The 25,071-nt window shown below is 39.6% G+C and overlaps 1 protein-coding gene across 1 annotated transcript in view; it reads left to right on the forward strand.

Annotated features, from left to right (window-relative positions):
* The window catches only part of ANO4 (anoctamin 4), a 310,379-nt gene extending 305,253 nt beyond the window's left edge, over nt 1-5,126 (forward strand). Inside the window, exons 26-27 of the mRNA XM_040637073.1 lie at nt 3,394-3,499; nt 4,935-5,126. Of these exons, the coding sequence (XP_040493007.1) occupies nt 3,394-3,499; nt 4,935-5,126 (298 nt within the window). The remainder of the gene's footprint in view (nt 1-3,393; nt 3,500-4,934) is intronic.
* The last annotated feature ends 19,945 nt before the right edge of the window (nt 5,127-25,071 follow it).

Consider the following 25,071-nt stretch of genomic DNA (forward strand, 5'->3'; position numbering starts at 1 on the left):
CAGACAAAAGTACGCACTGTTTTATTGAGGAACACTTGTATAAGTAGTATAACAATAGAGAAAAGCAGAAAATTAAATAGCAGTGAACTTTCTGGGTGTCTGGTATTGCCAGTTCGGCATTTCTAAGTTACTGACCATGTTCTAGGTCTTTACTTGGATGGCGGTTATGTGAAGTTCACTATCATTCTTTTAAATGTACGTACACTTTTACGTTTTTAAAAATGGGAATGAATTAACTCTACCTGGCACTGGAAAAAAAATATGTTTGCAAGCCAAAATTCCATTTCCTGAGAAATAAAAGCAGCCGTAGAGAATGCACTAACTTAAGTAGGGACGTCCTGCCTTCCCCACACGTGGAATCAAAGCCAAGAAATTACAAGTGTTACTTTCTGAAAACAACTCTGACTCACTTGAAAAAATTCTTCCAAACATTAATGCCACTGGACCACTTAGTTTCTTTGAAGATACTAAACGAAGATTAGAGGAGTAAAGTGTTGATTCAGTTGGCTTTGAAACTTGTCTTTCTGTTTCTACAGCAAGACCAGGGAAGTGTTTTCTTTGCACAAGCAGACATGTAGCCATTTGGCAAATAAATAGCACTGCATCAAAAACAGACACATAGGGCACAAATGACATCTGAGCCCCTCTCAAATCTCTGCCTCATTGAAGAGGCCAGTGGGATCAGGAGTAGGCTGGCACGTGAACTGAGAGCGCCACCTGAAACAGTCATCTGCAAACTCAAAGAAAAGAGAGAGTCCAAAATTTTAGAGCCTGCTGAGATGGAGAGACCCTAATTGTGTTATTAAGGAAAACTGATGTCTGGAGAAGCTTCATGAATTACCTAAGATCACAAAGTCAGGAAGACCCCAAATTTGGTTTCAGTGTGCTTTCCAGTGCATAGTTCTAGAGACAGCTGAGGGCAGAAGCAGGTGACAGCAAAACTCATTAGCACCACTGCAATTTAATTGCCTTAAGGAGCAGTAAGAAGTTTTCTAGAGAGAAACTGGACTTTATAATAGCACGAGAGAATAGGAAGGCCAGAAACCTACTGCTTCTGAAAACTGAAACTTCTTAAAAATTTCAGAGATTCTAAGAACAAGAATCAGAAGAATGGATAAAGAAGATGTGGTCCATATATACAATGGAATATTACTCAGCCATTAGAAAGAATGATTACTAAACATTTGCATCAACATGGATGGGAATGGAGGAGATTATGCTAAGTGAAATAGGTCAAGCAGAGAAAGACAATTATATGGTTTCACTCATTTGTGGAACATAAGGAATAGCAGGGAGAACATTAGAAGGAAGGGAAAAATGAAGGGGAATCAGAGGGGGAGATGAACCATGAGAGACTATGGACTCTGGGAAACAAACTGAGGGTTTTAGAGGGGAGGGGGGTGGGGAATGGTTAACATTGTGATGGGTATTAAGGAGGGCATGTATTGCATGGAGCACTGGGTGTTATATGCAAACAATGAATCATGGAACACTATGTCAAAAGCTAATGATGTACTGTATGGCGACTAATGTAACATTAAAAAAAAAAAAACTACAGATGGCCAACAGACACATAAAAAGGTGCTCAGCATCACTAACCATCAGGGAAATGCAAATCAAAAACACAAAGAGCTACCACCTCACACAAGCCAGAATGGCTAGTATCAAAAAGACAAGAAATAAGTGTCGGCAAGGATGTGGAAAAAAGGGAATCCTTGTCTACTATTAGTGGGAAGGTAAATTGCTGTAACCACTGTGGAAGACATTATGGAGGTTCCTCAAGACATTAGAAATACCATATAATCCAGTAATTCTACTACTGAGTATTTACCCAAGGAAAATGAGAAGAAAAATCCAAAAAGATCTATGCACCCCTATGTGTATTGAAGCATTATTTAGAATAGCTAAGGTATGGAAGCAACCTAAGCGTGTGCAGATAGATGAATAGATAAAGAAGAGGTAGTTTATATACATACAATGAGATATTACTCAGCCATTAAAAAGAATGAGATCTTGACATTGTGACAATATGGATGGACCTAGAGAGTATTATGCCAAATGAAATAAGTCAGAGAAAAACAAATACTATATGATGTCACTTATATGTGGAATCTAAAAAAACAAAATAAATGAACAAAAAACCAGACTCTTAAACACAGAGAACAACGTGGTGATTGTCAGAGGGGAGGTGGGTAGGGGGATAGGCTAAATAGGTAATGGGAATTGCATACCTCCAGTTATAAATAAGTCCCAGGATGAAAAGTACCACATAAGGATATAGTCAATATTGTAATAATGTTGTGTGGTGACTATACTTATCATCATGAGCACTAATGCATAGAATTGTCAAACCAATATGTTCTCCACCTGAAACTAATATAACATTGTATGTCAATTATACGTAATTAAAAAAAATACTCCGCATAGGAATTACCTTGTATCCTCGTACACAAATGAGTGCTGACCTTGAGGTTAGGTACTGTCTTACATGAGAGCCTGGATAATCATAGCTTTTCCTCAGATAAGGGCATTTGGTATGTTTGCACACAGAAGTGTTAGAAGAATTAGCATTCCAGACCTTTCCACACTTCTGGGGCTAGTGAAAAGAATACTGGTGACACAGAGAATACTGGTGAAAACTAATATTGAGAGTCATTTTTCAGTCCTCCCACCTGTGGTAATAGTAATGATAATGGCAAAGATAAAATGGAGCCAAATGGATTTAAGTTCCTAGGACAGGTGCCTGGTTCTTAATAGTTATTCAACAAATATTTGTGGAATTTGATGATGCTGACTCAAAAGTTATAGTTGGAGCATGTATTAGGAAGGACTCTTTAGCGGCAGGGGGCAGAAGTCCAGTATAAATGGACTTAAAAAGAAATTCACTGGTTCAGGTACCTGGGAGGTTGGCAGGATGACCCTAACATTAGTAACGGCTGGATCTCAAACCTCCAGCAGTGTCAACAAGACACCGCCTCTCTGTTGACTCTTCGTTGCTCAGATGACTTCATTCTCGAGCAAGCTCTCTCCACACAGTCTGTGATGGCCAGCGGCAGCACCAGGCTTTACCTTCTGTGGACTTAATTATAATTCACTAAATGATCATTCCAGCAGAAGTCTTGGTGAGGGTTCTCACTGATCAGGTCTGAGTCATTTTTTGAGCTGGGGTCAGGGTGAGGGGGTACACCCTGCCTCATCCACATGGATATTCCCCAGAGAAGAGCTATTCTTTTACCAGACAAAAAAATGATGGACAAGTGACAAATGTCTAAGACGGAGAAACTTTTAAACTATTTTTCATGAATGAGGACTACATAGTGGGAATGGATGAGATTTGGGAGTCAGGCAAATCACAGATTGGAATGTAACATTCATTCTCCTGTGTATTTATAGATACCGAGACTACCGTGACCCCCCTCATTCACTGGTACCCTATGGCTACACACTGCAGTTCTGGCACGTCCTAGCAGCGCGACTGGCTTTTATCATTGTGTTTGAGGTATGTTCTCTTAACCAATTCCTTTGCCATAATTAAGTAACTAAGAATAACACGTTAAGGGTAAGTCTGAGAACTTTCAATGTGATTATCTATGCCCAGAATTATTATAGTAATAGCATATAGCCTCTTTTTAAAATCTTTTTCTTCACCTTGAGTTGTCCAAGAAACAATTCAAAGTCCATTGTTGATTGTTAATGGATAAGTCAGAAATCATCAGTCCTAATATTCTAGGGCCATAGTTCTTCAACTTTGGGAAAATTGCAGTTTTTTTCATCACTACTCCTAGAGACTCAGATACATCATGTCTGTAAATTGCTTTTCACAAGCCCTCCAAGGGGATTCTTTTTGTTGTAGATGTTCAAGGACTATAGTTTGGAAAACATTGAACTGGCTACTGTAGAAGTGGTAACCTCTGGTTTTGTGTCATCAGGACATTAGTCATATTCAAGACACAAATAAGTATTATCTTAGACTCAAATTTGACTTTTAATCTATCTAATAATTACCTGTATGTCCGTAAAAATACATCATCTGTTTTCTTTTAGTCTTGAAGAAAATTGCTACTAGAAATCATTAGCATTTCTATGACTGTACTTATAAATGGAAATTTCATCTCCTGTCACACATATTAAAGCCAGATTAATGCAAACCAGGACTGCCTCTTGGCTTGCACTAGACATTTCCTATACCTCTTCTTCCATCTTTTTTTCCTTCATTCCAGCTAACCAAGAGAATACAAGCTGTTCTTCTTTGGGAATTCACTTATTTAATACTTTAGAATTATGAGAGCCTTTAAGTTATCTGGTACTTTACTAATCATCATCATATACACAAAGAGAAATGATAGTGTTTCTAGAGTTTCAGCTGTTAGTAAAGAATTTGTGGCACTTTACCAGAAAAAAAAGTTTCTTCCTGAAATGATAACTTCCTTTAGGCCTACTGATCATTCTTGCAATCCAAATTTGTGAAGCAAATTTGGCAATCTGCAAAGCATTTTGAAATATTTTCTTATAATTTTCCACCATAATGCCCATTTTATACATGAGCAAATTGAAGCTCGGAGTGACTTTCTCCCAGGTAAGCAGACAGCTCTTCAGTAATAACAGCTACAGAGCCAGGGTTCAATCCTGGGTTCCTGGCCCCACGGTGTAGGTACTTCCGGCCCACCTTTGCATTCTCCGACCGCTCATTCTCCACATTCTTCCCTGATTCCTTTTCTCATTCCCTATGAAGTGTCATCGGACCACGTTTAGTTCTCACCTATCCCTGTGATCTTCTTTCCTCCCATATCCCCCCGGCCTCCTTCCACTTTCCAGACACTCAAGAGGCTCCACATCCCTGGACTGTGGGGGGTTCTTGTGCCAAGTCCCAGAGCTCTTTCCAGCTAAGGATGGGCGATAGACCTAACTTGTCGTATTCTCCTTTATGTTTTTAGCATCTCGTGTTTTGTATAAAGCACCTCATTTCATATCTGATCCCAGACCTCCCAAAAGATCTAAGGGATCGAATGAGAAGAGAGAAGTACTTGATTCAGGAGATGATGTATGAAGCAGAACTGGAGCGACTCCAGAAGGAACGAAAGGAGAGGAAGAAAAATGGAAAAGCACACCACAATGAGTGGCCGTGACCGGGTAGGTGAGAGGTGTTCTCATGGTCTAAAACCTCTCCGTGGGTTGAAGGGGGCGCTTTAAACTCCCTGAATCAAAACTTGCCATTGTCCTACTGATAGAAATCGAACTCCTTAGAAGCTTCCCAAACCAGTTTGTTTCTTAATTGCACAATTTAACTTTTATCTTCCCTTTCCACATAATTCCTGCAACTCTTCTCTACCTCCATGCCACTCTTGGTCTGGCGGTCGAGGTCTTCAGGAGTTGGCCTGGGTGTTCCCTGAAATAAACCTTCCTCTCTCCCTTCTACTCCAGTCTGGCGATTCTCTTTAAACAGAAAGAAGAGTCATGTTGCCTTGGGGATGTAAAGTCACCTTTTTATCTCACCCCAGATGGCCTTCCCTTCATCACCCATTTATTGTTTCCTCCCAGGCTGGTCCATGTCACACCACACCCTCTGCGAAGTTTTCCCCACACTCATCAGCCCACTGAGACTCACTTCTTATAAACTTCTCTGGTTATTTCATCAGTGCTACATGCATTAACATATATACATGTATATATATATGTCTGTATTGTTAACTCACGATTTTCAAATAGTTATCAGCTTTCCCAGCACAACTGTAAGCATCTTTAGGAACGTCCTTACGGATGGTAATTTTATTCTTCCAATTAGTTAGCGTAGTGTTAAGTACATGACACCCATTAGATGCAATTCAGTTAATAAATTCAGGTGGATTAAGGCTAAAATCATTATAAGAAAGTTTCATAATGTTCCCACATATCAGAAAGTTTTTCTGAAACCTTCTCTCTGGCAAGTCTATTAGCTGTGTCCTTGGGCAAGTCAGTTAACCTGTGGGCCTCTGTTTCTTCAGTGATGAAACGATTAGATGACCTCTCCGTTTTGGTACTCTGTCAGTCTAACATTCTAACATTTCTTTTGCCTTCCTCACCCTTCATTTCTCTGTCTCCACTTGTTTGAAGACTAACTTTGAAAACATTGCTCAAAATTTGGCCTCCAAAAGAAAAATAAGATATATGGGGGGGGGAGCTAGATTTTTCCCTTTTTGTATCGGTTAAGATGTAGCAGTATCTGCAGACATGTTTGTTAATTTAGTGAATTTGTGTGACCCCAGATCTGTGTTAAGAGTCCAGGAGGTTATTAAGAGTTGGATATGAGGGTAGACTTGGAGGAGATCACCCAGACCCCAGACCCACAGGGATAATAGTGGTATAAAGATACTAAACAGTGCCTTGACCCTCAATTCCAAAATAGGCCTTGATTTCACTAAAGGCCAGGCATTTTTTGCAACATAATAATTTTGCCATTTCCCAGATCTGCCATTTGGCTCTGTGACTTGGGGGAAATTGCTTAATTTTTCTGAGTCTGCTTTTTGGCAGAACTGATATGCAGTAGAAGGCAATGTATGTGAGACCCGTACGAAACAATAAAGTGCTATAGTATACTATAGGGGATTTGTAGTGTTAAACGTTTTGTTATCGTCTGCCAGATTCTAGACCTGGCTTTTCCATTCTCTGTCTGTAGGACCTGGAATGGAATATTCATGTGGATTCGATTTCCACATTTGCAAAAGTAAAGAAGTTGGAGAGAATGATACTTTAAGAGCCTGTCCAGCTTTTACCTTCTGGGATCGTAGAATCTGTTCCAAGCCCCTGGCCCTGACACCCATTCTGATCACCTCTTCTCTGGCTCTGGTCAGCCGTCAGAGCAGAAAGACTGACTATCCAGATGGCTTTGTCTGGGGGTAGGAGGCAGGCATCAGTGAGGAGCACTGCTCCTAGGAGCTCCAGTGGCTAGAGACACCTAGGGGCTGCACTGGGCTGTAGGGCTGGTAATCAATTGGGAGTTTCTTCTGGCCTCATCATTATGGGCTGCTTTCTCCCCAGAGGCCATTTCTAATTTTTGCTTGAAAGCATAGTGTTTGTCTGTCTGTCTCTATTCCCCCAACAGTTGGCAGGATGTCACCTTGCTTCAGACTGCCTTTCTGACTCAGTCTGTTCATCTGTAAAGCAGGCACAATAATGTTTATACCATACCTGACTCAGTTTGGGGTTACAAATTCTTTGAATGCCTTTGATTCATGGTGAGTACAAAACAACCATTGCACACTGTGTTCTTAAGCCGTCATGTGTACATAGGGTTTTAATGCTTTCTTTTCTCTTTCTAGGTAATAGTTCATTTCCAAGCCAAGGACCTGAATTCTGTTTACTTCTCCCAGCTGTGCAAAAGCACATTCGAGTGAATGACTAAAACACAAGCGCAGTGCATGTCGCAGACATTGGCAGCAGCGGGGGGGTCAGCACCCTTCAAGGACTACCTGGGAAATCGCGCTGCTGTGAAACCACATTGCAGCACACACCTGCTATTTATCCATAGACCATTCTTGACCAAGCAAGCATGCACGTCCTGGGCAGTTACACTCTCAAGTTTTTAAAACCAAGGGGAACTTGTATACTGGGCCTGTTTTTCAGCCTGTTTGCTACCTTTTTTGCATTCTACCCCATGTGAATTTTACAGACACTGGGCTACTAAGGGTATTCAGACACCTGGACACACATTCCTAGAATGTCATCCTATGGTCCTAATTCCATGTCACCAAACGATACAGACAAGACCCTGTTTACAACTTTTTCTTTTTTTTTTTTAATTTCTGATCTTTCTGAGATTATATATGACATATCTATAGCTATGTGTATGGCCATAGATGTATTTCTGTGTGTACATATGTATAGTCATGTATTCTTACATATGTACATACAAATACAGAGATATATAAAGTACATAGAAATTCCTTACTTGTAAATAGCCAAAGGGTACTGACATGAATGATAAATTTTCACACTTAAATAGTCATCAACATGAAGCCATGTTTAATGCTTGTATAATGTGATGCAGTAAAATTTAAAATAAATTTATGCACATGGAATATTTTCAGTTGGGTCTTCTGAAATTCTGTTGTATTTTTTTCTCATAGAATAAGAGAAATTACAGTGGGATCTTTAAAGAAAGGCTTATAACTCCCACATACTCCTGAGAAATCACTTCACCCTTCAGAGAGACTATATATATTTTTTCTAAATCTACCTTTTCCATCTTGTTTCTATGCTACCTTTTTAGAATACCAAGCCACCTAATTAAAAATCTCTCAGAAGAACTTGGAAAATGCCATTGGCACACTTTGTTGAAGAAATATGAAATATAGCCAACGACACTTAGGCATTTTGATTATCCTGCTTAGTAGTCTGGCCTGGTAATTGTAGGAAGAAGCCATCTATCTGGAAAAAAACAAAAGTTTCTAAGCATGTCTGTTGTGGTAACTTTTTCTAGAGATGGCAGAACCTGCCCTTGAACTAGGCTATCATCATTTTGCCTATGTCAGGGAGATGAGAGCGCTCCCATTACCGTGTCTGTCAAACACTGTCCTCTTTCAGATGTGTGTTCTCTTAAGCTGATAGATTCCCAAAGACCTTAGTTGTTTTCTTAGTCTTATAGAAACAGGCAGTCAGAGTGGCTTTGGGCACACCAGAACTTCAACCATTTCTTAGTTTTGTCTTTCCATGACCTGATATTCTTAGGAGTTTTAAAATTCTAACCCTTAGCAGGACCTAAACTAAGGAGATGCACTTTATGGAAACTGAAGACAAAAGGCCATTGAAAGAGTTTCCTTTTCAATCTTTGGCTAAGAAGTCTGTGAAATACTTCACAGCAGCCCCTGGGAGAGGAATTTCTATGAAAAGTCTCGAGAGATGAAATGTAAAGAGACTTTCCAATAAGACAAAACTCCCTCTACTGACTCAGCTTGTAACTTTTGTTTGCTGTGCCTCTCCAAGCTCCAAGCATCACGGCCCAATAAATCCTTGGGGCGGGGAGAGCAGCAGGGGCAAAGCAAAGCATTGCAAGCCCCTCTTTGGGTTTGGAATGGGCCATGAACATTTAAAGCTAGGTAGAGGACCACCAAACACACCGGTCAGGGTAAAGAAGTAAACATTTACGTACCACTTTCTAAACAGTCGTCTGAGCATAAACGGAACTGAAGACAGCTCTATAGCAAGAATTTTCTTCTTCCCGTGGAATTCTGCCTTTGCTATTCCAAGTGCTGGAATTGTGACAATCACAATTCCTGGTACGTTTCTGGCTTACAATTGTTTTCTTCCTCTCTTCCTCCTTTACTCTCTCCCTCTCTTCCTCTTTCCTCCTACCGTCCTGCTTGCCCACTCTTCACTTCTTTCTACCAGTGCAGTGAGTGTATTTATTCACCTTCTCTGTTTGGGGTACAAGGAAAATGTGAATATCTTAGGGTGGGTTTTGGGGGGAGAAAGGCAAAGAAGGTTATAGAAAAGAATTTCTGATGTACTTTACAAGAAATAAAGTGTTAGGAGTAACATTACTGAGATGGCAACATAGGTTCCTGACTTGGCTCTTCCTCACAAGATGAAAACTAATAACTATTCATGGATAAGACCACTGAGAGAAATTAAGAATGCAGGGGTAATGCTGAAGCACCCTCTGTACCATGGAGACCAACAAAGACCACATTAGAGGAGTAATAGCAGCTACATGCTGACCACATTGCCCTCCTCCAGGCTGGTGCAGTGCTATGCCAAGAGGTCTTGTCTGAGCCTACAGTTCCTCCAGGGGAAGGAAAGAGAGCCCAGTGTGGAAATCCAGTACCCCCAGCATTGTGGGTCATTTTTTAGCAGTCCCTATTCCAATTTTGCCCCACAGGAATTGCAGGAGAGTCTGTGGGACTTGACCACTGGGAATCTGATTGTGATGGAGAAGTGGGGAGGGACTTGCAACAACCAGCAGTCAAATCTCAGAAAACTGAGTTCCCAGCTGCAATGCCCAAGAAGTAGTCCCAGCCAGTGGCTTTATCTGCAGAGCCATGACCAGGGAACTTACCAGGATGCAGATTTGCCTGATTCAGGTCCTTAAAACACACGGAATGGCTGAATGCATAAAAAAACAAAATCCAATGATATGCTGCCTAAAAGGCACACAGAGACTGAGTGAAGAGATGGAAAAGATATTTCAAGAGTAGCTTTACTTCTATCAGACAAAATGGTGTTAAGCTAAAATGGTAAAAAGAGGCAAAGAAGGTCATTACACAATGATAATGGGGTTAATCTATCTAGAAAATGTAACAATTGTAAATACACCCAACATCAAAACACTTAAATATATAAAGCAAAGGTAACTGAGCTAAAAGGAGAAATGAACAGGAATACTAGTTGGGGACTTTAGTAGCCACTCTCAATAACGTATAGATCATCCAGACGGAAAATCAATAAAGAAATGGCAGATTTGAGTAACACCATAGACCAAATAGACCTAACAGACCTACAGAGAACATTCTCTCTGACAACACCAGAATACACATTTTTTTCAACTGCACATGGAACATTTTCTAGGATAGACCATATGTTAGCAAATTCAGAAAGCCTGAAATCATACCAAGTATCTTCTTTGCCCATGATGGTATGAACCTAGACATCAACAAAGGAGGGAAACTGGAAAATTCATGAATGCATGGAGATTAAATAACACTCTCCTGAACAACCAATGGATCAAAGAAGAAATTAAAAATATCTTGGGACAAATGAAAATGGAAACACAAAATACTAGAACTTATGGGATGGAGCAAAACACTTCTAAGAGGGAATTTCATAACAGCTAATGCCTACATTAATAGACAAGAAGTATCTCAAATAAACAACCTAACTCTACACCATAAGGAACTAGAAACAGAAAAAAAACTGAGCCCAAAGGTAGCAGAGGAAGGAAACAATAAATATTAGAGCAGAAATAAGGAAAAAATTTCAAAAGATTATCTTTTCATAAAACCAACTGTTAGTTTTGTTAAACAAAACTGACAAACCTTTAGCAAGATTAACCAAAGGAAAAAGAGAGACTTAAATCAACAAATGTATAAATAAAAAAGGAGACATTACAACTGAATTCACAGAAATAAAAAGATTGTAAGAGGCAACTAAGAACAACTACATGCCAACAAACTGGAATACCTGAAGAAATGAAAAAATTCCTAGAAACATTCAACCTACCAAGACTGAATCAGGAAGAAATAGAAAATCTGAACAGACCAATTTCTAGTAAGGTAATCAAATCAGTAATCAAAAATCTCCAACGAAAAAAAGCTCCAGTCCAGATGGCTTCAATGGTATATTTTACCAAATATTTAAGAATTAATGCAATACTTCTCAAATCTCCACAAAAGAAAAAAATCAAAGAAGATGGAAGACCTCAAAGCTCATTTTGCAAGGTCAGGATTACTCTGATACCAAAACCAGAAAATGACACTACAAAGAAAGAAAACTACAGGTCAATGTCCCTGATGAATAAGATACAAAAATTCTCAATAAGGTGCTAGCAAGCTGAATTCAGCAGCACATTAAGAGGGTCATTCACAGGGGCAACTGGGTGGCTCAGTCAGGCATCTGCATTTAGATCAGGTCATGATTCCAGGGTCCTGGGATCAAGCCCTGTGTTGGGCTCTGTGCTCAGTAGAGTCCGCTTTTCCCTCTCCCTCTGCCTCTTGCCCCTGCTCATGCTCTCTATCTCTCTCTTAAATAAATAAAATCTTTAAAAAAAAAAAGGGGGGGGGTCATTCACCATGATCAAGTGGGATTTATCACTTGGTGCCATGATGGTTCAACATACAAATCAATTAGGTGATACAGCTCATCAATAGAATGAAAGAAATCATATGATTATTTCGATAGATGCACAGAAAGTTTTTGACAAAATTCAACATTTGTTCATAATAACTCCTAACAAATTATTTATAGAAGGAACATACTTCAACATAATAAAGGTCATTTATGTCTATCCCACAGCTAACATCATACTCAATAGTGAAAAGCTGAAAGCTCTTCCTCTAAGAGCAAAAACAAAGATGCCTACTCTCACCACTCCTATTCAACATAGTACTTGAAGTCCTATCCAGAGCAATCATACAAGAAATAAAAGACATCAGAAATGCAAAGGAAGAAATAAAATTCTCTATTTACAGAAGATTTTATATAGACAAAATATATAAAGACAGACTACAATTACTGAAAAACTGTTAGATCTAATCAATGAATTCAGTAAAGTTGTAGGAAACAAAATTAACATAAAAAATCCATAGCATTTCTCATGGGTTAGAAGAATAAATAGTGTTAAAATGTTGATACTACCCAGAGCAAACTACAGATTTAACTCAATCCCTATCAAAATACCAACAGCATTTTTCACAGAACTAAAACAAACAGTCCTAAAATTTGCAAGGAACCACAAAGGCACTGAACAGCCAATGCAATCTTGAAGAAAAAAACAAAACAAAACAAAACTGGAGGTATCACGCTGGAGAGCCTTGGGAAGATGGTGAAGTAAGCGAACCCTAAGCTCACCTCATCCCACATTTATAACTAGATACCACTCACATCTAAGTAAACAAAACAGAGAGTGATCCAAGGACTGGCAGAACAAACCACAACTAAACGTATAGAAGAAGCTGCAGTGGGGAGGAATGTATAGGAAGGGCAAAAACTGTGATCAGGAGCTGCCTGCAGGAGGGAGGGAGTGGCAGTCTTGGAGAAGGGAAAACACCAGGGAGCCCACATTGGGAAAATGAATCCCTATAGTGTCTGGCCTTGAAAACTAGAAGGGGCTAAATTCCATGAGTTTGTATAACCACTGGAACTTGGAGGCTGGAGCTTCAAAAGTCAACTAACTCAGCAATGGGAGGGTGAGTGATAGCCAGTCTCCCAGCTTAAAGAAACAACAGCCCAAGGAGAGGAACCACAGATGCAACAGCTTACACAATGGGAGGGAAATCTGTTTATACTGATTTTGGAGCATGTTGGTGAACTTCTTGGGGAACAAAGGACCTGGCAGTTGACATTTTCCTATCCCACCCCCCAGCATAAACACAGAACCATGTGTGGGAGGCAGCACTGCACAGACCCTTGCTATGGAAACTGCTAACAGTGAGGCCAGCCCATGAGTTCTCCTGAGGATTCCAAGCCTGCTGGTCTTGGCCCTGGGCTCAGCACAAATTTTGTTAATGCCACATGTGCCTCACCCAGCCACTGCCTATGTGTGCCATAGCCCCATGGCCTCCGTACTTCAGGAGATCTGGCCTAGGACTAGTGGCCCAGCACAAATTTTGCTAAAGCGCACACACCCTATGCAGTCGCTGCATGCACAGATGTTGCAAACCCCAGCTGCAAACTTCTCACCCAGCCATTGCTCACATAGACATGAGGAGCACAGATAAATACCCAGCCACTGCATGAACAGATGCTATAGGTCCCTGGCCACTTCAGTTGCTGTATGCTGCACTCCCCGCAGCCACTGGGCTGTGGGAGATAGGGCCAGGACTAGTGGCTCAGTGCAAATTTTGCTACCACCACCACCCAGCAAAAGCCCTTCTGCTGTCATGGCCCCTCAGAGCCAGCATGCCTGAGTCTCACTAACATCACAGAGAGTAAGCACAGCCCACAAAAGGCAAAGAGTCAGTGCAGATGTCTGGACTGAAAGAAAAAAGCGACTCAGACACAATAGCAGATTGCAAGCAACAAACCTAGGAGACTCCCCTGAAGAGCCAGGTTCTGGTAAACTGTGGACACTACACAGGAGGTTCCTACAGGACCTCTTCATGTGTTTTCTACTTTTAAGAGCAGACTTTCCTAACACAGAAATAGAATGGTAGACAAAATGAGGACATAGAAAAATATGTCCCAAATAAAAGAACAGGGCAAAATCAGAACAGGAGATATAAGTGAAAGAGAAATAAATAATATGCCTGATACAGAATTTAAAATAATGACCATAAAGATATTCAAAGGACTTCAGGATAAGGTGGATAACATCAGTGAGACCCTCAACAAAATGATAAAAAAGATAACATATCCGAGATGAAGAGCTCAATAAATGAAGAACTCAAAAAAAAAATACAATAGATAGAATACATAGTTGGCTACAGGAAGCAGATGAATGTATCAGTGACCTGGAAAATAGAGTACTGGAAACCTATCAAGCTGAAAAGGTGAGAGACAAATACTGCATAATAAGAATAGACTTAGAAAATTCAGTGACTCCCTCAAGAATACAATTTTTGCATCATAGGGATTCCAGAAGGAGAAGAGAGGGAAAGGGGAGGAGAAAATGTATTTGAAGAAATAATAGCTGAAAACTTCCTAAATTTGGGGAGGGAGAGATACAGATTCAGGAGACACAGAGAGCCCCCAACAAATTCAACCCAAGAAGCCCCATACCAAGACACATAGTAATTAAAACGGCAAAAAATAGGGCTAAAGAAATAATGTTAAAGGTTGCAAGAGGAAAGAAGACAGTTACATACAAACAAAGCCCCATAAGGCTATCAGCTGATTTTTCAGCAGAAATTTTGCAGGCCAGAAGAAAGTGGCATGATGTAGTCGAAGTGCTGAAAGGGGAAAAGCTGCAACCCAGAATGCTTTATCCAGCAAGGCTAAATTCAGGATAGGAGAGAGAAAGTTTCCCAGACAAACAAAAGTGAAAAGAATTCATGACCACTAAACCAGCCCTACAAAAAGTGTTAAGGGTAACTGTGAGTGGAAAACAAGAACCATAAATAAGAGTAAGAAAAATAAAAAACAAGCATAAAAATTTTTTAAAGTAAATCTGTAAAAATCAGTCAAGAGAAGCACAAAAGGATGTAAAAGATGGTACCAAACATCTGAAAGATGGAGGGGAAAGGAGTAAAGAATGAGTTCAAAATTAAGCAACCATCAGCTTAATATAGACTGCTATATGCAGAAGATGTTCTATATAAACTGAATGGTAATCACAAACCAAAAACCACTAATAGATATAATAGATATAATAAACCTAATCAAAGAGGTAAAATACCTGTACTCTCTAAAACACTGATGAAAGAAATTGAAGATGACAGGGGTGCCTGGGTGGCTCAGTCATTAAGCTTCTGCCTTAAGTTCAGGTCATGATCCCAGGGTCCTGGGATCAAGCTCCACATCAGGCTCCCTGCTCAGTGGGAAGCCTGTTTCTCCCTCTCTCACTCCCCCAGCTTGTGATCCCTATCTCGCTCTCTCTCTCTGTCAAATAAATAAATAAAATCTTTTTTAAAAAATAGAAATTGAAAGTGACACAAAGAAATGGAAAGATATTCTATGCTCATGGATTGGAAGAACAATATTCTTAAAATGTCTGTACTACCCAAAGCAATCTACACATTTAATCTAATTCCTATCAAAACAGCACCAGCATTTTTCACAGAACTAGAACAAACTATCCTAAAATCCAAATGGAACCACAAAAGACACCAAAGAGCCAAAGCAAGTTTGAAAAAGAAAAGCAAAGCTGGTGGTATCACAATTCCAGACTTCAAGTTATATTACAAAGTTGTAGTAATCAAAACAGTAGGGTAGTGGCACAAAAATATGTACATAGATCAATATAACAGAATAGAAAAATCCAGGAATAAACCCACAATTCTGTGGCCAATTAATCAACAAACCAGGAAAGAACATGCAATGGGAAAAAGACAGTCTCTTCAACAAATGGTGTTGGGAAAGCTGGACAGCAACATGAAAAAGAATGAAACTGGACCACTTTCTTACACCATACAGAAAAATAAACTCAAAATGGATTAAAGTCCTAAATGTGAGACCTTAAACCATAAAAATCCTAGAAGAGAGCACAGGCAGTAATTTCTATGACATTGGAAGTAGCAGCATTTTTCTAGATAGGTCTTCTGAAGCAAGGGAAATAAAAGCAAAAATAAACAATTGGGACTACACCAAAACAAAAACCTTCTGCAGAGCAAAGGAAACAATTAGCAAACTAAAAGACAACCTACAGAATGGGAGAAGATATTTGCAAATGACATATCCAATAAAGAGTTAGTATCCAAAATAAATAAAAAACTGATACAACTCAACACCCAAAAAACAAATAATCAGATTAAAAATAGGTAGAAGACATGAATAGACATTCTCCAAAGAGGACATATTGATGACCAACAGACATGAAAAGATGCTCAATGGCAGTAATCATCAGGGAAATACAAATCAAAACTACAATGAAATATCACCTCACACCTGTCAGAATGGCTAAAATCAACACAAGAAACAAAAGGTGTTATAAGGATGTGGAGTAAAAGGAACTCTCTTTTACTGTTGGTGGGAATGCAAACTGGTACAGCCACTGTGGAAAACAGTAGGGATGTTCCTCAAAAAGTTAAAAGTAGAACTGCCCTAGGATCCAGTAATCACACTACTAGGTATTTACTCCGAAGATACAAAAACACTAATTGAAGAGGATACACGCACTCATGTTTGTTACAGCATCATTTCCAACAGCCAAATTATGAAAGCAGCCCAAGTGTCCATTGATAGATGAATAAAGTCGATATGGTATGTGTGTATATAAATATATAATAGAATATTATTCGGCCATTAAAAGAAATGAAATCTTGCCATTTGCAATGTCATTGATGGAGCTAGAGAGTATAATGTTAAGTGAAATAAGTCAGAGAAAACAAATACCATATGATTTCATTCATATGTGGAATTTAAGAAACAAAACAAATGAGCAAAGGGGAAAAAATTTAAAGAAGAGAGAAGTAAACCAAAAGTCAAACTCTTCAAACTGAGGGCTTCAAAGGAGTTGGGGGTGGGGGATTGGGATAGGCCAGTGACGCATATTAAGGAGGGCACATATTGCATGGAGCACTGGGTGTTATACGCAAACAATGAATCATGGAACACTACATCAAAAACTAAGGATGTACTGTATGGTGACTAACATAACATAATAAAAAATTTAAAAAAAAAAGAATCACACTCTTAATTATAAAGAAAAAACTGATCATTACCAGAAGGAAGGTGGATGAGGGAATGGATGAAATAGGTGATGGGAATTGAAGAGTACACTTATTATGATAAGCACTAAGTAATATATAGAATTGTTGAATCACTATATTGTATACCTGAAACTAATAATAACATTGTATGATATCTATACTGGAATTAAACAAAAGACAGACAAAAACACCACAAAAAAAAAAAAGAAAGAAAACGACACATCAATATCTCCGATGAACACAGATGCAAAAATCCTCAACAAAATATTAGCAAACTGAATTCAACAATACATTAAAAAATGCATTCACAACAATCAAGTAGTATTTATCCCAGGGATACAATGGTGGTTTAATATTCACAAATCAACCAATGTGATACTTCACATTCACCAGAGAAAAGATAAAAACCATATGATCATCTCAATAGATGTATAAAAAGCATTTGACAAAATACAACACCCATTCATGATAAAAACTCTCAAAGTGTGTTTAGAGAGAATACACCTCAACATAATAAAGGCCATATATGGAAAAACCCACAGCTAACATCATACTAAATGATGAAAGACTGAAAGCTTTCCTCTAAGATTAGGAAAAAGACAAGAATGTTTGCTCTCACCACTTTTTTTTTAAATTATGTTCAGTTAGCCACTGTATAGTACATCATTAGTTTTTGATGTAGTGTTCAATGATGCATTAGTTATGTAAAATACCCAGTGCTCATCACAACACATCCCCTCCTTAATACCCACCACCCTGTTACTCCCTCCCCCTGAAACCCCTAGTCTGTTTCATGGGGTCCATAGTGTCTCATGGTTCATCTCCCTCTCTGATTTCTCCCCCTTCAGATTTCCCTCTCTTCCACTATGGTCCTCCGTGCTATTGCTTATGTTCCATATGAGTGAAACCATATGATAATTGTCTTTCTCTGATTGACTTACTTCACTTAGCATAATCCCCTCCAGTTCCATCCATGTCAATGCAAATGGTGGGTACTCATCGTTTCTGATGGCTGAGTAATACTCCATTGTATATATGTATCACATCTTCCTTATCCATTCATCTGTTGAAGGGCATCTCAGCTCCTTCCACAGTTTGGACATTGCTATTATGAACACTGGGGTTAAGGTGCCCCTTCTTTTCACTACATTTGTATCTTTGGGGGAAATACCTAGTAGTGCAATTTCTGGATTGTAAGGTAGATCTATTTTTAACTTCTTGAGGAACTTCCATACTGTTTTTCAGAGTGGCTGTACCAGCTTGCATTCCCGCCAACAGTGTAAGAGCGTTCCCCTTTCTCCACATCCTCGCCAAAATTTGTTGTTTCCTGTTTTGTTAATTTTTGCCATTCTAATTGGTGTAAGGTGGTATCTGATTGTGGTTTTGATTTGTATTTCCCTGATGGCTAGTGATGTTGAGCACCTTTTTATGTGTCTCTTAGCTATTTTTATGTCTTCTTTGGAGTCTGTTCCTGATTAAAACTCTTCAGAGTATAGGGATAGAGGGAACACTCCTCAACAACATAAAAACCATCTATGAAAAGCCCACTGCGAATATCATTATCAATGGGGAAAAGTTGAGAGCTTTTCCCTTAAGGTCAGGAACATGACAGGGATGCCACTCTCACTACTATTGTTTAACATAGTACTAGAAGTCCTAGCATCAGCAATCAGACAACAAAAAGAAATAAAAGGCATCCAAATTGGAAAAGAAGTGATCAAACCCTCACTCTTTCCATATGACATGATACTTCATGTGGAAAACCCAAAAGACTCCACCCCCAAATTACTAGAACTCATACACCAATTCAGCAATGTGGCAGGATACAAAATCAATGCACAGAAATCAGTTGCTTTTCTATACACTAATAATGTAACTGTTGAAAGAGAAATTAAGGAATCTATTCCATTCACAACAGCAACAAAAACCATAAGATACCTAGGCATAAATCTAACCTAAGAGGTAAAGGATCTATACTCTAGAAACTATAGAACACTTAGAAATTGAGGAAGACACAAAAGGATGGAAAAATATTCCATGCTCATGGATTGGAAGAATAAACATTGTTAAAATGTCTTTCCTGCCCAGAGCAATTTACATTTTCAATGCCATCCTTATTAAAATACCATTGGTATTTTTCAAAGAACTGGAACAAACAATCCTAAAATTTGTATGGAACCAGAAAAGACCCTTAATCACCAAGAGAATGATGAAAAAGAAAAACAAAGCTGGGGGCATCACATTGCCTGACTTCAAGCTATATTACAAAGCTGTGATCATCAAGACTGCATGATATTGGCACAAAAACAGACACACAGTCCAATAACAGAAGAGAGTCTCCAGAACTCTATGGTCAACTTATCTTTGACAAATCAGGAAAAACATTCAGTGGAAAAAAGACATTCTCTTCAATAAGTGGTGCTGGGAAAATTGGACAGCTACATATAGAAGAATGAACCTGGACCATTTTCTTACACCATACACAAAGATAAACTCCAAATGGATTAAAGACCTCAATGTGAGACAGGAATGCATCAAAATCCTAGAGGAGAGGAGGGGAGGAAAAAAGATGGTGGAGGAGTCAGGGACCCTTTTTCAGCTGGTCCCCTGAATTGAGCAGGATATCTACCAGACCATCCTGAACACCCACGAAATCAGCCTGAGATGCAGGAAGATACATCTGGATCTCTACAAACGAACATCTCCAGCACTGAGTATTGAGGTACGAGCCCCTGCTGTGAATCCGCACACAGATATTGGAAGATAAACAGAAGGAGGAGGGAGCCTCCGCGCTCAGGCACCGGGAAGCACTACCGCCTGCACTGGGGAGCAGGACAGACTCGTGGACCAGCACCCGTGAGAAAGCAGACTGAGACTGTGAGCCCGGGAACGCGTGCATGACCACACTGAAAACCGGTGCTCTGGAGCGCACGCTCGAACTAGACTGAAACCGGGAGCTTGGGAGCATGCGTGGGCACCGGGGGCAGCTGGCGGTGTTAGAAGCACAAAGGGCAGAGACGTGCCAGCTGTGGGAGGGAGGACTGGGAGAACGGCTGTGGGGTGCACATTCCGGGACGCTGCATGGTTTTTGGCAGCACCGACAGAACAGAGTTAGAGCAGCCAGGAGAGCTCAGTGGAGAGTGGACTGCGATCTCTCTGTTCTGAGACAGAGGCTAGGTTATGGCCACTGCTGCTCTGACTCTCAGAAGAGTCACAGAAAGCCACCAGAGAACAAAAGCCTGGAAAAACCAGTTTGCACTGTGCCCATCCCCCCCCCCACAGGGGACAGGGCAACTCTACCCAAACAGGGTTGCCCGAGTATCAGCGCTGCAGGCCCCTCCCTGAGAAGGCAGTCTGAAAAAACAAGAAGCCCATATCCCTAAGGTCCCTATAAAACAAGTGCACATTGCTTGGGTCCTGGTCAATAACTTGGGCTCTGTGCATCCCTGCAACTACACCTCATCAGAATGACAAGGTGGAGGAACCCCCCAACAAAGGAAAGAAACAGAGACTGTGGCCTCAGCCACAGAACTAATGGATATGGATATAATCAAATTGTCAGAAACGGATTTCAGAGTAACAACCGTCAAGGTGATGTGGAGGCTTGAAAAAAATTTTAATGAAAATATTAACAAGAATATAGAATATCTAAGGGCGGAAATGAGAGTGAATCTGGTGGAAATTAAGAATGCTATGAATCAAATGCAGTCTAAACTAGATGCTCTGACAGCCAGGTAAACGAGGTAGAAGAACGAATTAGTGAGTTGGAAGATGAGATGATAGAAAAGAAGGAAAAAGAAGTGACATGGCATAAGAAACTCCACTTTTAAGAAATAAAACTATGGGAGATTACTGACTCAATGAAACGTTCCAATGTCAGAATCATCGGCATCCCCGATGGGGTGGAGAAAGAGAGAGGTTTAGAAGAGATATTTGAACAAATTGCAGCTGAGAACTTCCCTAATCTGGCAAAGGAAACAAGCATTCGCGTCCAAGAGGCAGAGGGGACCCCTCGCAAGATCAATGAGAACAGACCAACACCACGTCACATGATAGTAAAATTCGCAAATCTTAGATCCAAGGAAACAATCTTGAAAGCAGTCAGGGGAAGAGAATTCTCACATACAGAGGGAGGAACATCAGAATAATGTCAGACCTGTCTACAGAGACCTGGCAAGCCAGAAAGGGCTGGCAAGACATATTCAGAGCACTAAGTGAGAAGAACATGCAGCCAAGGATACTGTATCCAGCAAGGCTGTCATTCAGAATGGATGGAGAGACAAGAAGCTTCCAAGACCAGCAGAAACTGAAAGAATAGGAGACCACCAAGCCAGCCCTACAAGAAATATTAAGGGGGGTTCTATAAAAGTAGAAAGAACCCAAGAGTGATACAGAACAGAAATTTACAATCTATAGAAACAAGGAATTCACAGGCAACATGATGACATTAAAATCATCTCTCTCAATAATCACTCTCAATGTGAATGGCCTAAATGCTCCCATAAAACGACACAGGGTTGCAGATTTGATAAAAAGATATGACCCACCGATATGTTGTCTACAAGAGACTCACTTTGAACTTAAAAATACATCCAGACTGGAAGTGAAGGGATAGAGAACCATTCTTCATGCCAACGACCTCAAAAGAAAGCTGGAGTAGCAATTCTCGTATCAGAAAAATTAGATTTTAAGCTAAAGACTATAGTTAGAGACACAGAAGGACACTATATTATTCTTAAGGAGTGTATCCAACAAGAGGATCTAACAATTATAAATATATCTATGCCCCTAGCAGGGGAGCAGCCAACTACATAAGCCAACTGTTTACCAAAATAAAGAGACATATACATAATAATACGTTAATAGTAGGGGAACTCAACAGTCCACTCTCAGCAACAGACAGATCATCTAAGCAGAAAATCAACAAGGAAACAAGAGCTGTGAATGACACACTGGACCAGATGGACATCAGAGATATATACAGAACATTCCACAACAGAATACTCATTCTTTTCAAATGCACGTGCAACTTTCTCCAGAATAGACCATATACTGGGTCACGAAACAGGTCTCAACTGATACCAAAAGACTGAGATTATTCCCTGCATATTCTCAGACCACAATGCTTTGAAACTGGAACTCAATCACAAGGAAAAATTTGGAAGAAACTCAAAAACTTGGAAACTAAGAACCATCCTGCTTAAGAATGATTGGGTAAACCAGGAAATTAAAGAACTGAAGCTATTTATGGAAACCAATGAGAATGGAAACACATTGGTCCAAAACCTATGGGAGACTGCAAAGGTGGCCCTAAGGGGAAAATACATAGCCATCCAAGCTTCACTCAAAAGAACAATCTAAAATGCAGTCCTTATATTCTCACCTTAAGAAGCTGGAGTTGGAACAGAAGAACAGGCCTAACCCATGCACGAGAAGACAATTGATCAAGATTAGAGCAGAGATCAATGAATTAGAAACCAGGAGCACAGTAAAACAGATCAACAAAACTAGAAGCTGGTTCTTTGAGAGAATTAATGAGATCGATAAGCCACTGGCCAGACTTATGCAAAAGAAGAGAGAAAGGACCCAAATTAATAAAATTATGAATGAAAGGGGAGAGATCACAACCAACACCAAGGAAATAGAAAAAATCATTAGAAACTATTATCAACAACTGTATGCCAATAAATTAAACAACCTGCAAGAAATGGATGAATTTCTAGAAAAATATAAATGATCAAGACTGAAACAGGAAGAAATTGATTATCTAAAAAGACCAATTACTCATGAAGAGATTGAAGCAGTGATCATTAACCTCCCAAAAAACAAGAGCCCAGGGCCTGATGGATTCCCTGGGGAATTCTACAAAACATGGAAAGAAGAAATGATACCTATTCTCCTGAAGCTGTTTCAAAAAATAGAAACAGAAGGAAAACTTCCAAACTCATTCTACGAGGCCAGCATTACCTTGATCCCAAAACCAGGCAAAGACCCCATCAAAAAGGAGAATTACAGACCAATACCCCTGATGAATATGGACGCCAAAATTCTCAACAAGATCCTAGTTAATAGGATCCAACAATACATTAAAAGGATTATCCATCACGACCAAGTGGGATTCATCCCTGGGATGCAAGGTGGTTCAACATTCACAAATTGATAAGTGTGACAGATTACATTAATAGAGAAGAGACAAGAATCATATGGTCCTCTCCACTGATGTGGAAAATCATTTGACAAAATAGAGCATCCTCTGATTAAAACCCTTCAGAGTGTAGGGATAGAGGGCACATTCCTCAATTTCATAAAAACCATCTATGAAAAGCCCACAGCAAATATCATTCTCAATGGGGAAAAGCTGAGAGCCTTTCCCTTAAGATCGGGAACAGGACAAGGATGCCCACTCTTGCCATTATTGTTCGACATAGTAATAGAAGCCCTAGCAACAGCAATCAGACAACAAAAAAGAATAAAATGTATTCAAATTGGCAAAGAAGTCAAACTCTCTTTTCGCAGATGACATGATACTTTATGTGGAAAACACAAAAGACTCCACCTCCAAATTACTAGAACTCATACAACAATTCAGTAACGTGGCAGGATTCAAAATCAACCCACAGAACACAGTTGCATTTCTATACACTAACAATGAGACTGAAGAAAGAGAAATTAGGGAATCGATTCCATTTACAACAGCACCAAAAACCATAAGGTATCTCAGAATAAACTTAACCAGAGAGGTGAATGATCTATACTCTAGAAACCACAGAACACTGATGAAAGACATTGAAGAAGACACAAAAAGATGGAAAAACATTCCATGCTCATGGATCAGAAGAATAAACATAGTTAAAATGTCTGTGCTACCCAGAGCAATCTACACTTTCAAAACTATCCCAATCAAAATACCAATGACATTTTTCAAAGTGCTGGAACAAACAATCTTAAAATTTGTGTGGAACCAGAAAAGACCCCGAATCACCAAGGAAATGTTGAAAAAGAAAAACAAAGCTGGGGGCATCACGTTGCCTGATTTCAAGCTATACTACAAGCTGTGATCACCAAGACAACATGGTACTGGCACAAAAACAGATACATAGACCAATGGAACAGAATAGAGACTCCAGAAATGAACCCTCGACTTTATGGTCAACTAATCTTTGACAAAGCAGGAAAAAACATTCAGTGGAAAAAAGACAGACTCTTCAATAAATGGTGCTGGGAAAATTGGACAGCTATATACAAAAGAATGAAACTTGTCCACTCTCTCACACCATACACAAAGATAAACTCCAAATGGATGAAAGACCTCGATGTGAGACAGGAATCCATCAAAATCATAGAGGAGAACATAGGCTGTAAACTCTTCGACATTGGCCACAGCAACTTCTTTCATGACGCATCTCCAAAGTCAATGGAAACAAAAGAAAAAATGAACTTTTGGGACTTCATTGAGATAAAAAGTTTCTGCACAGCAAACAGTCATCAAAACAAAGAGGCAACGCACAGAATGGGAGAAGACATTTGCAAATGACACTATAGATAAAAGATTGGTATCCAAGATCTATAAAGAACTTCTCAAACTCAATACACGAGAAACAAATAATCAAATAAAAAATGGGCAGAAGATATAAACAGGCACTTTTCCAATGAAGATATACAAATGGCTGACACATGAAAAAATGTTCAAAATCATTAGCCATCAGGGAAATTCAAATCAAAACCACATTGAGATACCACTTTACACTAGTTAGAATGGCAAAAATTGACAAGGCAGGAAACAACAAATGTGGGAGAGGATGAGGAGAAAGGGGAACCCTCTTACACTGTTGGTGGGAATGCAAGTTGGTACAGCCACTTTGGAAAACAGTGTGGAGGTCCCTCAAAAAGTTAAAAATAGAGCTAACCTATGACCCAGTAATTGCACTACTGGGTATTTACCCCAAAGATACAGACATAGTGAAGAGAAGGGCCATATGCACCCCAATGTTCATAGCAGCATTGTCCACAATAGCCAATCGTGGAAGGAACCGAGACGACCTTCAACAGATGACTGGATTAAGAAGATGTGGTCCAT

The sequence above is a fragment of the Ursus maritimus genome, unplaced genomic scaffold, assembly GCF_017311325.1.
Source record: "Ursus maritimus isolate PB19 unplaced genomic scaffold, ASM1731132v1 scaffold_21, whole genome shotgun sequence".
In the NCBI taxonomy this organism is placed as follows: Eukaryota; Metazoa; Chordata; class Mammalia; order Carnivora; family Ursidae; genus Ursus; species Ursus maritimus.